Genomic DNA, 14,213 nt, shown 5'->3' with positions numbered 1-14,213 from the left:
AATTTCGAGGTAACACTTTTTGCTACACATAAAAGTCGGTAATGTTCATTCTTACCATTTAAAAAGGTAATCAAATTTATACTTAAAAATGTCTACAACTTGAAAAATAAAAAATAGTTTACAATTTTTCAAGTGAAATTAACAATAAATTGGAGTAAAAATTTACCTGGAAATTGACGAAAAATTTTTCTAGTAAGCTTTCGAAATGAATTTGCATTTTAGTTCGGGTAGTAAATTTACGTCAAATTGTATAGCAAGTTGTATATAAATTGTCCTCGAAAATAGAATTGTCCGAAGTTGACGGACATTTGATGAAATTTCCCAGGAAACTTTTGCTAAACAAACTATGGTATTAGGGTGTCTATTTAAAATATTGAAACTTCTTGATATTGCAGTTATATTCGCTAGGACGTACCAAAATGAGCTCTACTTACTTAGCCATACAATAATAATTATTCGTACAAAAATATTAATCGAGTAATATTATAAAAAATCAATGCTAATTGTAAGGATATTCCCTAATTGTACAGTTTACTTAGCAAAATTTAAGTTGCGAAAGTTTCCTCGAAATTTTCGTCAAATGTCCGTCAACTTCGGGCTCTTCCGTTATTGACGAGAATTTGCATAAAACTTGCGATACAATTTGACGTAAACTTACTACCCGAATTCGAATCCAAATTTATTTTAAAAGTCGTATACAAAATACCGTCAAAAAGGGAAAAGCCCGAAGTTATCAGACATTTGACGAAAATTTCATGGGAACTTTTATTAGTGTTTTTTTCTAGTAATCAAAAAGTGACCTCTAAATTAAGGAAAAATCAACCGCTAATTTTTTTTCCAAGTTTTGATATCAAATTGTCGGCCAATTCGGACAGCAAACTTCGATAAATTTAATTATCAAATTACTATCAATTTCAAGCTAAGGTGGCTTTTAGGGTTATTTCGTACATCTAACATTGTGGCGCTACCTGTCAATACCTTATTAGCAAAATTTGAAAATCGGGTTTTTAACGAATGGAAACATATTATTATTTTTAATCGGAAGATTTATTATCGTTATACAAAAGAAAAAAAATATTATTTTTATTGAAGACTACTAATGACAAATCTAGTTTCTTAATTACATTTTTATTATAAATAAATTACTGTTTTCTTTGTTTTAACCGGCAATCATCGACAAGCGATTTCCTGGTGATTTAAATGAAAAAATTAATAAAATATCGAAGTAGAGGGGTCAAATGGAAAAAATTAAAGGCTAATTTTTATTTACTTTTTCATAATTAAGCAATTAACTCACAAACAACTTTGATAGACCGACATTGATCGACAAACGACCAAAAAACGATTGCAATCAGAATAAATCAGATCGGTTTACATTGAGTTGGTTCATAATGAGGAGTTAAGTAAGTGGAGCTGAGATATACAACTTCAGCCATAAGCGATTTCTGATAATCAAGTTGAAAGCGAGCTAGTGGCAACCAACTGCAGCAACTTGTTATCAAGTTGGCTGCAAAGATTGTTGGCATTTCCATAAATTGACGGCAATTAGTCGCCTATTTTCTGAGAAAATGAGTGCCAACAGCTGGCATTCTCTTAGTTGGCAGGGTTGACAGAAAGTTGGCGTCAGGTTGCGGCACTCGATTATCGTCAACTTTCTAGGAATGTTGGTAACAACTTGTAGTCCAAATTTTGAATTTCGTTCTGTTGTATATAAAGTCATATCCGCTAAACAGTACCAAAATCGGGCAACTTAGTGCTATATATATATGTATGTACAGATATTAATGTAGATCTGTTGAAGTATGTTTACGTAGTAATTGCGTCAAAAATACGTATAATTATCTCTTATTAAATAATTATTATTGACTAACAATTAATGATGCATCAGATAATTTTCAAAATTTTCAAAATATAATCCGTGATTAACTTTCTTATGTTCTATCTAGCTACCCGCAATGTCTATATTTAAAAATTACCTCTCTAATAAGGGATCTACAGTGTATATATATATCATTTAGGGCTATTTACAGATCAATTAAATTATCATTTTTATTTAGTCATTGCGATGAAAATATGTATAGATCTCTAATTAATACTTTATTATTGAAAAACAATGAATTATGCGTTGAATAATACTACAAATTGAAAAATATAATAACACTACAAAAAAAAAAAAAAATAAATCCTACCAAAAACAGATTCTCTGTATAAAGTCGCGCCAAGTACACGATTAAAATTTTTTAAAAGTAAAAAAAAAATTATTTTTCACAAAAAAAAAAGTCCAATCAAAAAAATACCAAGTACCTAGTATGATGCAAAATCATAACAAACATTTTCATAAAATTTCAAAAAAAAATTGTATAACAAAATTTCAATGTACTTGGTGTGCGTTACTACATGTACTCAAGCAAAATTAATTTCTAATAAAATCAAATATTGTTTTTTTTTTACTCTTTTGTAAGCACACTAAGTACATTGAAATTTTGTTATACAAGTTTATGAAAATGTTTGTTATGATTTTGCATCATACTAGGTACTTGGTATTTTTTCGATTTGACTTTTTTTTTTGTAAAAAATAATTTTTTTTTTACTTTTAAAAAATTTTAAACGTGTACTTGGCGCGACTTTATACAGAGAATCTGTTTTTGGTAGGATTTTAATATTATTAAGGAGTTTTTTGAATATTGTTACTTCCAGAATGATCGTTGTAAAATAATTATATATTACTACCATTCTTTATTCAATTTTTATTAATCTGCATTATAATTTTGACAAATCGTAAAATTTACTTTACTGATTGTAAGAATTAACAAAAAAATGGAACTTTCCATTAATAATAGTAATTTTTGGATTGGATTGTAAATTTTTCTTCGGAAAGTAACCTTTATTTGACGACTATAAATATTAGCTAATTTTGAGCTGCGTTTTTTTCCGTGTATGCGATGATGTGTAACTTGGTTAGGCTCCGTGGACTAATAAGAGTGGAACCGTAAAAACAGTAGGGAAAAAGAGGCAAACAGAATTTTTCGATCGTAAAGCACACTCTAGTACTTCGCATTAAGAGTCGTACAATTATAGTACTAAATTTATTAGTGAGATAATTCACTAATTTGTTGTTGAAATACACTGATTATAAAGTGAATATAGCTTCACTAACATAATTAATGAAATTTTAACTGATTCATGTTAAGAGAGTAAGGACACTTAGATTAAAATATTTTATTTATATAAGTAGTCTCAGTTTATATATAGTTCGTTGGGATCTTGATTTTTAATATTAAATTTATTTTTTATAATAAAGTATCAGTTTAAACGCGGATGATAATTTAATTATAACTGTTGAAAGTAAATTGTTATTTTATGTTCAACAATCAAATATAAAAATGTGTAATTATTTAATGTTAAATAAAAACTGCATAACGATGTTGGGCTTTTTTGCCGTAAAAAATAATTAATAGTTTGAAAAAAATATTGATTAAGATTATTTTGACATCAAATTTGTCCTAAAAATATCCTATAATTTCTCACTACAAAAAAAATAATTACAATAATTCTTTTCAAAAAGTTTATTTCAATTTATGCGGTAAATTATAGTTTATTCCTATTGGCTAATAAAGAATTAACTGTGCGAGATAGAATTATTTTAAACTTGAAAATGATTGGGCGACTTGTCAAAATATTTCGCTACTTTTGATCATAGATGGGGCGACTCAGACAAAAATTTTCTTGCAACTGAAACTGATACCAATATTTTACTTCCATGGCTTCCACGTAAACAATAAAATAATTTTATAAATATTTAGTCGAATCTGTGTATATAAACCTTTGCTGTGTAAGTTGTGAATATATAATAACATTAAAAAACTAACCTAACTTCAATATAAAATATATGAAATCATTAATCGAGTTAAGAGGGTAAGGGAAAAAATATATATATATATATAATTCATGTGAAATGGAAGGTGAAAAAAAAAATTCATAAATATATATTTTTTTTTTTCAGTGTTATAAATTTATTTGTTATATAGTGTCTGTTAATTTTTAAAAATCTATATTATTTAATAAAATGACATATGCTAATTCATGGGAAGAATTTGAAAAAGCTGCAGAAAGGTTATATCTCCAAGATCCAATGAAGGTAGTATTATTCATAACAATTTATTAACTAATTGGGATAGATACAAGACCATTCTAAACATCTCTACTCGAATGGTAAAAAGACATCTTTATTTGCGAACATGTACATCCCCTGATAGCCAAGTTGGCGTGAAACTGGCGTCAAACTAACAGTCACAACTAGATGCCAAGTTGGCCGTAAAACAGTACTTCCAAAGTTGATAGACACTTTCTGAGAAAGTTGGTTGCAAAAGTTGGCAATCCATAAGTTGACGGAAAATTGCCTTCAATTTTCTCATAAACCTGCTTTCGAATTGCGGTTCTTCCCTAGCGTCAATTTTCTCTGAAAGTTGGTGGTAACTTGTAGCCAAAAGTTGCAAAATCTAGATTTGTCGACAACTTGTCATCAAGTTAGTCGCTAACTAATGAATACCAACTTTTTGATGAGCAAGTCGTGCTATCAGGATAAATTCAACGACAATTTTATTCATTAGGGCCAGTTTTCCAAACCGAGTTTATTTTTATCCGGGTTTTAATTAACATTGTCAGTATATCTATATATTATTAATATATAGATATACTGACAATATTAATTAAAACCCGGATAAAAATAAACTTGGTTTGAAAAACTGGCCCTTAGTATATACTTATAGCGACATCTATGTTGATAAATATATGAATTCACCTCATGCTTATTCGGAATCACCTGAATTTGCAATCATCTTTATTCCATTATTTTGGCAAACTTTAAAATTAAAAAATTAATTATATTTATTAAATCAAATATTATTGTAAATTGCATTAAGTTAATTTAAATAAATAAAATATGATTGATTCAACCGAAAAAAAATTTTTTAAATTAATTAATTACGATAAATATTATTTTAATATGATATAATGAATATTATTATTATTATTTATTTTATTTAATGTTGTATAGGATACAATCCTTGATACATGTTATATAGATTATAGAGTGAACTTTGGTAGAAAAATAAAAAAAAAACAACAAAAAGTATATACAAGTTAGTTCATTAAAATGATGGCAAATTAAAATTTCAAGATAATTAAAATATTAGAGTATAGACCTTGAAAGCAAAAAGAGCTTGTATAGGCATCAATGATAGAACGCATGGATAGATTTTAGGCAAGGATGTAGCAAGATTATTCCAACAAGGCTATAGCCTTGATTCTGGGCCATGTCCATACTCCAAAACTCCCAAATAATATCACTGTAAAAAGGGCACTGGGCCAGAAAGCGGTACGCCGATTCCTTCATATCCAGATAACACAAGCTGCAATTCCTCATAGGAGTCAATCTGAGTGTGCCGGTCAATTGTCATATTGCAGGCGTATTTAGTGGCTAACCTCAACTGGATGAGGGGCTTAATAAGATTCTGGGGAATGTCTTCGAGAGAATTGTCAAAAAATTTGCAAAGAGGAATAGAAAGTTTGAATAGACCAGCACTAGAACAAGTGTATCTCCTTCTGTCGAGATCTTTGAAGAAGCATTGAGTACTTGTTGATAATATCAGTTCTTCTTTCCTTCCAGATAGTAACATCAAGATTGTCAAGCATATTTTCTTCCGAGATGATCGCAAGTATGTCTTTGAGTTGTTGGGCCCAGTTGTGCTTGCTTGAATTGAAAGGAGTTTTGATATAATGAATAATAAATAATAAATAATAAGCAATGATTATAAATTTGGTGTTACAGCTATCATATTATGAATATTTATTGGTTCAATTTAAAAATTACAATAAAAAACAAATTTATAATCATTGTTTATAATTATTTACTTTTCATTATTCATTAGATCATATTAAAATAATATTTATCGTAATTAATTAATTTTAAAAAATTTCTTTTCAGTCGAATCAATCAGATTTTATTTATTTAAATTGACTCAATGCAATTTACAATAATATTTGATTTAATAAATATATTTAATTTTTTAATTTTAAAGTTTGCCTCGATAGATTTTATTGTATTTCATATTTCGTCCATAAAAAATAATGGAATAAAGATGATTGCAAATTCAGGTGATTCTGAATAAGCATGAAGTGAATTAAAATTTTTATCAACATAGATGTCGCTATAAGTATATACTGATGAATAAAGTTGTCGTTGAATTTACATGTCGGCGAATAAAGATGTCTTTTTACCATTTAAATAGAGATGTTTAGAATGGTGCCGCGACTACACATCCGCAGACAAAATAACCGCGACAAGATATCCCGGACAAAATAACCGCGGAGAAAACATCTTCATGACGAAATATCCGCAGAAAAAATAACTACACGGCAAAATATCCTTAAGAAAAATTTATAAGGTAATGGTCTTCAAGTCAGGCTCCACTTATTTTTGGCTATAAAATGTGTTCTGTACGACATTTTTTCATCTTTTTTTTTCTTAAATTGTTCTACTCCTCGGGGGATTGATAAAAAAAGCAATATTTCTAGTAGTTATGGCTGTTTGAAAATTTAAAATATCAAGAAAGTGATTTTTTTCACATTAATTATGGTTTCCTAAATTTTACTTATACTTATATATATTATTTATTATTTAATTATTCTCATTAGATTATGAATATATTTTTTAATTTTATATTAATTTCAAAATAAGGTTAATTAATTAATTTAATCGGTTTTTTTTCTTATATATATTATTTAAATATATTTACTTATACTTAAATAATAAAACTTGTCAAAACTTGCTTGACAATTACTAATTAATCATTATTAATTAGTTATTTAAATATATCGATCTGACGTTTTCTTGGCAACTGGTATTTGAGCGTACAGTTATTATGTCACAGTTACTTCGTCAACTGGTTTAATTTATCCTGTACATTTTATCACGCGGATATTTTGTCGAGAGGATGTTTTGTCCGCGGATATTTTGTCGTGCGGTTATTTAGTCGTGTGGTTATTTTCTCGCGGATATTTTGTTACGGAACCGTTTAGAATGGTGTTGGATCTGCCTCAACTAATTATTAATTTATTTATTTTTTAATTACTTAATGTAAACATTGGATTATTTATAGGCACGTTATACAATGAAATATTGTCATAATAAAGGTGTTTTATGCTTGAAACTCACAGACAATCGAACGGTAATGAACTATATTTATGTTTAAACTAATTACAAATTTTATATAAGTATGAATACTTAAATATATTGATTACAGTGTTTACAATATAAAACTGAAATAGCTCAAGATTTGAAAAAAATGGAAAAATTTATTGGAAATCTTATGAGACACATGGCATCAAAAGATAATTGAATGAACTTTTTAAAAATTTTATATATTTTTCAATAAAATAAAATTACCATAAGTATAAAATAAAAAAATTATTTTTTTATTAATCCTATGACTAGTAGGATTATAATATTTTCTTTCTTTTTTTTTTTTTTATTCATCTAAGTATATAAAATGAATGAAAATGTACAACGAAGTTGAATAAACAATAGTTATCAATACATCATTCGATACAAGATCATTGGATCCAATTATGATTTGGATAAATTCTTAGGTTTGCGTGTTAATGTTCTGTAACAAAAATTTATAATTTTATTATCTTTTTTATTATTATCATTAAGGCCATTCTCAAACAGTGCTCCCCACTTTTTAAAAATTTTCAATGACCCAACTGTCATAAGCGTGTTAATATTTTATCAATCATGGTGACCACAAATTTTTGAAGCTGAAATTCCCTGACATTTCAGGCATTCTAGAATAATAATTTAAAAATTTCCTGACTATATGTCGTAATATTAAATCATTGGCAATATTTATTTAATTCAAAATAAAATAATACAAGTCAGTTCAATAAATAATTAATCATTGCCGTTAAATAAAACTTTATTTAATCATTTGTCAATAATTAGATTTTTTTTTTATTTATTAAATGAATAATTTTTTATTTTTGATTTCAAATCTGTTTTTATATGACTTACTCTATAATAAAATATAAATAAATTTTTCATTTTCACTAGAATAAATTTCATAAATAAGAACGTTTTATACCGTATTAATCAAGTACGCAAATAATAAATATAGTGGAACTTATTAGCTCAATACTTATGTATAGTTTTAATGTTGTTGGTTTTTTAAGTTGTCAATATGAATGTTAATAGCTTCAAGTTCCTGATGATTAATTTCTTCTAAGACTTCTTTTTTCTAACGGCTTTATTACTTTGTGATTGAAATTCATTTCTACTAATTTTATTTTCAAGATGGTATTATGATCGCATTTACATCGCGCCATTTTTTGAGCAGTTTCGAAAGAAAAAAAAATTTATCGGATTTTTTCAATAAAAAAAAAAGAACGTAAAAATTATTCCAGCTTTGTGATGAAATTCCTTAACTTTTCCCTGATTTTTCCAGTATATTCATAATTCCGACATTTTCAGGTTTTCCAGAAATGTGGTCAACATGTCAATTTATATAGGGTAAATGTACCAGTGGTTGACCGGTTAAGGGTTTTTAGCCTTTTAATTTATCGTATATTAATTACTATGGGGTGAAAGAGGGCAATTCAAAGTTTATATCATCTTTAAATACTGAAATATTAAAAATGTAATGTTGTTTATTCAAATTATTATCAAAATAACATAAAAAATCACGTTAAAATGTAGGTAAGGCGAAAACACCAGTAGTTGACCGGTTTGAACTAGTAATTGACCGGAATGTTCCAGTAGTTGACCGATCACAAAACATCGATTGTTTTTCCAACTGAAATGAATTTCTTGTATGTTAAATCTATAATTTTTTTGTATTTAGTTGTTCGTTTAAGTTAAATTTATATTATTAGTTAATAAAATTCGTATAGTTCATAATAAAACGAATAATATTAAATACGTAACCGATTAGTACATTAAACCTTCATTCATTAGTGGCAATAGTGAAACATTTTACCAACTAAGATTTATAATTTAAATATAAAATTGTTTATATAAATTTTTTATAGTTTGCAAAAATTGTACATCAATTTTTAGTAAGTTCTCGGGAAAAATTGATCAGACCTGACCATGCCTATTCATGTATGATCAGGCCTGAAATTAGACCTGACCATGCCTGTTCATGTATGATCAGGCCTGAAATTAGAACTAATCATGCTTGTTCATACCTGTCCATGCCTGTTCATATCTGTTCATGTCTGAAGCGTTAAATACGCTCAGGTCTGATCATACCTGTTCATGCCTGTTCATGTCTGATCCAGCCTGTTATATGGGATTAAATTTAAAATCTTAGTTATAGTTAAATATAAATAACTTACCGGGAAAAAATGATCAGATATGAACAGACATGAGTCTTCAGGTCTGATCAGGTATGTTCATGTCTGTTCATGCCCATCCTGGTAGAAAAATTATAGATAAACAATGGCCCTATATGATTATATATAATTATGTATAACTATATACAATTATATATAATTATTTCTATAAAAAATAAAAAAATCGGTCTGTCAGTTGACCCTGCGGTCCAGCCCCAAAACTTCCCGCTGTTTTCGAGCTCATTGAGCACGAACAAAACGTTCTGAATACATTTTCGAGCTCGAAAATATTTTTAGATGACTTTTTTTTCGAAAAAAAAAAACGTGTTTTACCATTTTTTTTCTCCAACGATATCTTTCGAACAAATAAACCGATTGAAACGTTTAAGGTGGCAATCGTCGCGTTTTATTGAGTTCTACAGCTGATCAGATTTTGAAATTGATTTATCTAGTTGTTTGTGAGAAATTTCGAAAATACTAAAAAAAAATTTTTTTTTTAATTCTTTCAACAACGGTTTCTCTTGAACGAATAAACCGATTTTGATGGTTGAAGTGGCATTCGACGCAGCTTATGAAGCTTCAGAGCCTAGTTGATTTTGGAATCAATCCATTGAGCACATTACAAGTTATTGTATAATAACATTTTTGATAAAAGTTTATTTTTGGAATATCTCTGAACGTGCCCTACCGATCAAGCTCGATTTTTTTCAGCCTTAAGATATTGACAAGCCACGTTGAATGACACCTTGACGATCCAAACCGGTTCATCCATTCAAAAGTTACAGATATTTACATTTATACATACATACATCCGTACGTACGTACACTCGGACATCATTTTGAAATTAGTCAAAATAGCTTCCTAGAACCTCAAAAAGTCAAAATTTGTTAGAAATTTGATTTTCGAAAATCGGACCGAAACCAATAACTCCCCGAATTTTTGAAAATTTTCAATTTTCTTAGCGGGAAGTTAAAAAATTCGGGCGTGTGCAGGATTTGACGTTGACCTAAGAGATTGACTTGGAAAGTGATTTTCGTATGAATTTCAAGTAATAAAAATCTTATATGTGATAGATTCTTGGTCAACAATATTTTATATCTTATACATGATAGATTTTTAGTCAACAAAATTTTATATCTAATTTATTAATTATTGATTTATAGTGATATGAAATTATATATAAGTTATATATAATTATAACTACATTAGCTATATATAATTATAACTAAGTTATTTATATTTTTATTCAACTCATGCGCGCTATATATATTTTATCATGTCCAAAATTCGAACCCTAAATGACCGTTTACCGAATGGTGAAAAATTATTTGTCAAAACGCAATAAAGATGTCTACTATCTCGGCCATTGTGACGTAATAAAAATAAACGTAACTATCTTTCGGGCTGTAAATGAATATTGGGTAATTACAACTCCCTGTTGTTACCCATTAAGCAGCCAAGATCGTGATGCCGAATGTTTTTAACGTGCAGTTAAAACTTTGACATTGAATTTGAATTTCCGTTAAATTAAATCAATATCCCTATAATTTTGTCATATTCATAATATTATAAGTTTTTTTTTTCACCATGTCACTAAACAACTATTTAGACTCCGCATTTTAGGCAATTTATAAAACGTAAATAGCACACATAAGTTGAACAAAATTATGGGCGCAGCATGTAGGTTAAATCATAATTCGTCATCTGCGATGTGTTAGCACTCGTCTCCGGTGTGCACTATGCACTCGCTTCGCTCGTGCCTGCGCACCTACGACTCGTGCTAACCACATCGCGATGACACATTATGAATAAATTACCCTACCAGATACGCCAATAACTAAATTATAGCTAAGATTTTAAATTTAATCCCATATCAGGCTGGATCAGACATGAACAGTTATGAACAAGTATGATCAGGCCTGACCGTATTTAACGTTTCAGACATGAAAAGATATGAACAGATATGAACAAGTGTCCCGGGTCAAAAAATTAGATTTGTTTTAAAATAAATGATAAATTCAAATATTTTTTCTTTAATTCAAGTTTATAAATCGTATTTATTTTATATAGGAATTTAATCTGTTTTGTCCGTACTAGTCATTATCTAGGCCAATATCAGACTTATTTTCATATGATATGGTCTGTTTTAAATCGGGTTTAGACTAAAAACAGACTTTATTAACTATAATTTTTAGTCCGAATTCAATTGTTTTTAAGGACAAAAACAGAACTTTTTATAAATATAAATAATAATAATAATAATAATCTAGATTTATTAATTTATTTTAATTTTCTTGGTATTTGAAACATGCTAATGTGCTTCTGTAATAAGATGCCACACGGAAAAAAATGTTGGCTCGAAACCTACCAATTTTTACAATGCTGTCGATCAAACTTTAAGGAAGTGAAGCATCCAAAAAATGATTGTGCTCTTGTAAAAAATAATTATGCTGGATCACAATACTTATTACGCGCGAGAAACTTATCGATAAGCTTTTAATATCAATTACTTTCATACCTTGTAATAATTTTGATGCAGGATAATAATTTTTTATAAGAGAATAGTAATTTTTTGGATGCTTTACTTTCTGTTTCAAGTTTGGTCGACAGCATTGTAAAAATTGGTAGGTTTTGAGCCGACATTTTTCTCCGTGGCACAAGAATTTTGATGTTTTGTAATGCCAAAATATTTTCGATTTTATCCGGTAAATAAAAAAAAATTTCTTGACATTTTAAGAGCTGTTTTATCACTTTTATTCAATGCTACAAATATTCAGTCAAAACAACTCAAAATTAAGCTGTCAAATTTTTATTAACTGCGGATCCGACATTTTTAAACAAAAGATACTGAATAAATCATAAATAAAACATAATCAATTCTGCAACTTAATATTTTTTTTATAAATATTGCCTATGAATAAAAATTTTATAAGTCCATGATTTAACCTAGTTTTGCCCTTGTAAATTTTCATAATTAAAATTTTTAAAAGTCCAATAATTAATCTAGTTTGGTCTGCCCGTAACGCAATTGTTTTTTTAAACAACAGGTCGAAAACAGCTTAAAATTTTTGTAGAAGATCAAAAACAGATCAAAAAATCCAACTAGACTAAAATCAAATCAAATTTTTCGGTCCGCGTAGACCAAAAACAGATTAAAATTTTCTTAGAACTTCAATAACAGACCAAGTTGTCCAAAAATAGTCCAGTTAGACTAAAATCAGATCAAATTTTTCGACCCGGGATGATCAGGTCTGAGCGTGTTCAACTCTTCAGGCATGAACAGATATGAACTGACATGAATAGGCATGGTCAGGTATGATTAGGCGTGAGCGTATTTAACGCTTCAGACGAACAGATATGGACAGGAATGATCATGTCTAATTTCAGGCCTGATCATACGTGAACAGGCATGATTAGGTCTAATTTCAGGCCTGATCATACATGAATAGGCATGGTCAGGTCTGATCATTTTTTCCCGGGTATGTCTGCAATTTTCAATGTCATAAAAATAATACCTATTTACTCCAAGTATAAACTTAACTTAACAGTCACCTTATTATTTGAAACACAAATAATACAAAGTACAAATATTATTTTATTATTATTACATTTAATAACTACATATTATTTTAAATAAAAAACATTCGTGTTAAACTTTATTCATCATGTGAACATACCCATATGATACTTTTACCTCGTGTAGGTTAAAAACGTACACAATCGGTCAACTATCGGTGTTGTAAAAAATCGCGGGTTCCAATAGATGATGTAAGTCATTGATTTATAGAACAATGGTGTTTTGATTGTACCAGTGTCTGACCGGTGTTTAAATTGGTACTTACATGAATATTTTTGCAAGATCTCATTAATAAATTTGTTAAATATCTATTAGTAACTAGTACGGAACTTAATTTGACAAGATTAACCCAATAAAAATTATTTTATGAATTAAAGAATGAACACACCTCTCAGATACTCTACTATATAGTAAATGACCGATTTTAGTTAAATCATGGTGTGAGAATTTATCATGAACTATTTTTGACGTTATAAAAATTATATAATATTTAAAACAGTTACTAATTACGATTATTGTAAGTTTAACAATAATTAAATATTCATTTTAAGGCCATAAGATATTCATTGGATGACAATTTAAGGATTTTTATACAAAAGCGGTCAACTACTGGAACATTTACCCTAGATTGATATAGATTTAAAATAAAATTACTTACAATTGATATCAATTCGGAGTTAAACGAAATTTGTTAAATAAATCTCAGTAAATATTCATGTCAATTTTACAATCCGAATTTAAAAATTTTGTGGGCTAACGTTTATTCAACAAATTTAGTTTAACTTCCCATTGATAACTACTGTAACTAATTTTTTTTAAATTCTATGTCTCAACGAAATTGCAACTACATCGTCCTGTTTTAACTTAATACTTTAATTTTTTTTTAATTAATTAGTAACATTTCAATGCGGTTTTGACAGTTGAAAGTCATTGGATATTTTTAAAAAGTGGGGGACACTGTCTGAGAATGCCCTGAAAGTAATGAATTAAATAAGTTTATCGTATAAAAAATAATAACTTACGATATTATAGGTTGAAGAACTGCATCTAAAGTAACATCAATAGGAGGTGGAATTTCTGGATTTGGTGATAAATCATAAATTCCTTTTCTTGCTAATTGTGCTTGCGTCTGCACCAAATCAAATATTATGTCACTACAATTTTCAATAGTTTATACAATAAAAAATAATAATTTTTTAATAATTTAACTTGTTTAATGAGCGAAAAACAAATAAATGGAAC

The 14,213-nt window shown here is 28.1% G+C and overlaps 2 protein-coding genes across 3 annotated transcripts in view; one reads left to right on the top strand and one right to left on the bottom strand.

The window, feature by feature from the left end:
- The first annotated feature begins 3,721 nt into the window (after positions 1-3,721).
- On the top strand, positions 3,722-7,468 carry LOC103574846 (signal recognition particle 9 kDa protein). Its single transcript, XM_008554394.3, has 4 exons — positions 3,722-3,915; positions 4,004-4,138; positions 7,161-7,229; positions 7,305-7,468. The coding sequence occupies exons 2-4, from the start codon at positions 4,067-4,069 to the stop codon at positions 7,398-7,400; spliced, it is 237 nt and encodes a 78-aa protein (XP_008552616.1). The 5' UTR covers positions 3,722-3,915; positions 4,004-4,066; the 3' UTR covers positions 7,401-7,468.
- Positions 7,469-7,525: 57 nt separating this feature from the next.
- The window catches only part of LOC103574845 (band 4.1-like protein 4), a 97,135-nt gene continuing 90,447 nt past the window's right edge, over positions 7,526-14,213 (bottom strand). For both annotated transcript variants that reach the window (XM_053740364.1, XM_053740365.1), the window contains exons 15-16: positions 13,994-14,100; positions 7,526-7,667 (exon numbers count right to left, since the gene is read on the bottom strand). In XM_053740364.1, the coding sequence (XP_053596339.1) occupies positions 7,628-7,667; positions 13,994-14,100 (147 nt within the window). In that variant the 3' untranslated portion in view covers positions 7,526-7,627. The remainder of the gene's footprint in view (positions 7,668-13,993; positions 14,101-14,213) is intronic.

This window comes from Microplitis demolitor, chromosome 7 (assembly GCF_026212275.2).
Source record: "Microplitis demolitor isolate Queensland-Clemson2020A chromosome 7, iyMicDemo2.1a, whole genome shotgun sequence".
NCBI classification, from domain to species: domain Eukaryota; kingdom Metazoa; phylum Arthropoda; class Insecta; order Hymenoptera; family Braconidae; genus Microplitis; species Microplitis demolitor.
The sequence above is the reverse complement of the archived record's forward strand: the minus strand, read 5'-3'. Positions and strand labels throughout refer to the sequence as shown.

Coding starts and splice junctions, on each gene's coding strand:
- LOC103574846 (XM_008554394.3), top strand. CDS start 4,067: ATGACATATGCTAATTCATGGGAAGAATTTGAAAAAGCTGCAGAAAGG. Junction 4,139..7,160: donor ATCTCCAAGATCCAATGAAG/GTAGTATTATTC, acceptor GATTATTTATAG/GCACGTTATACAATGAAATA. Junction 7,230..7,304: donor AACTCACAGACAATCGAACG/GTAATGAACTAT, acceptor TATTGATTACAG/TGTTTACAATATAAAACTGA.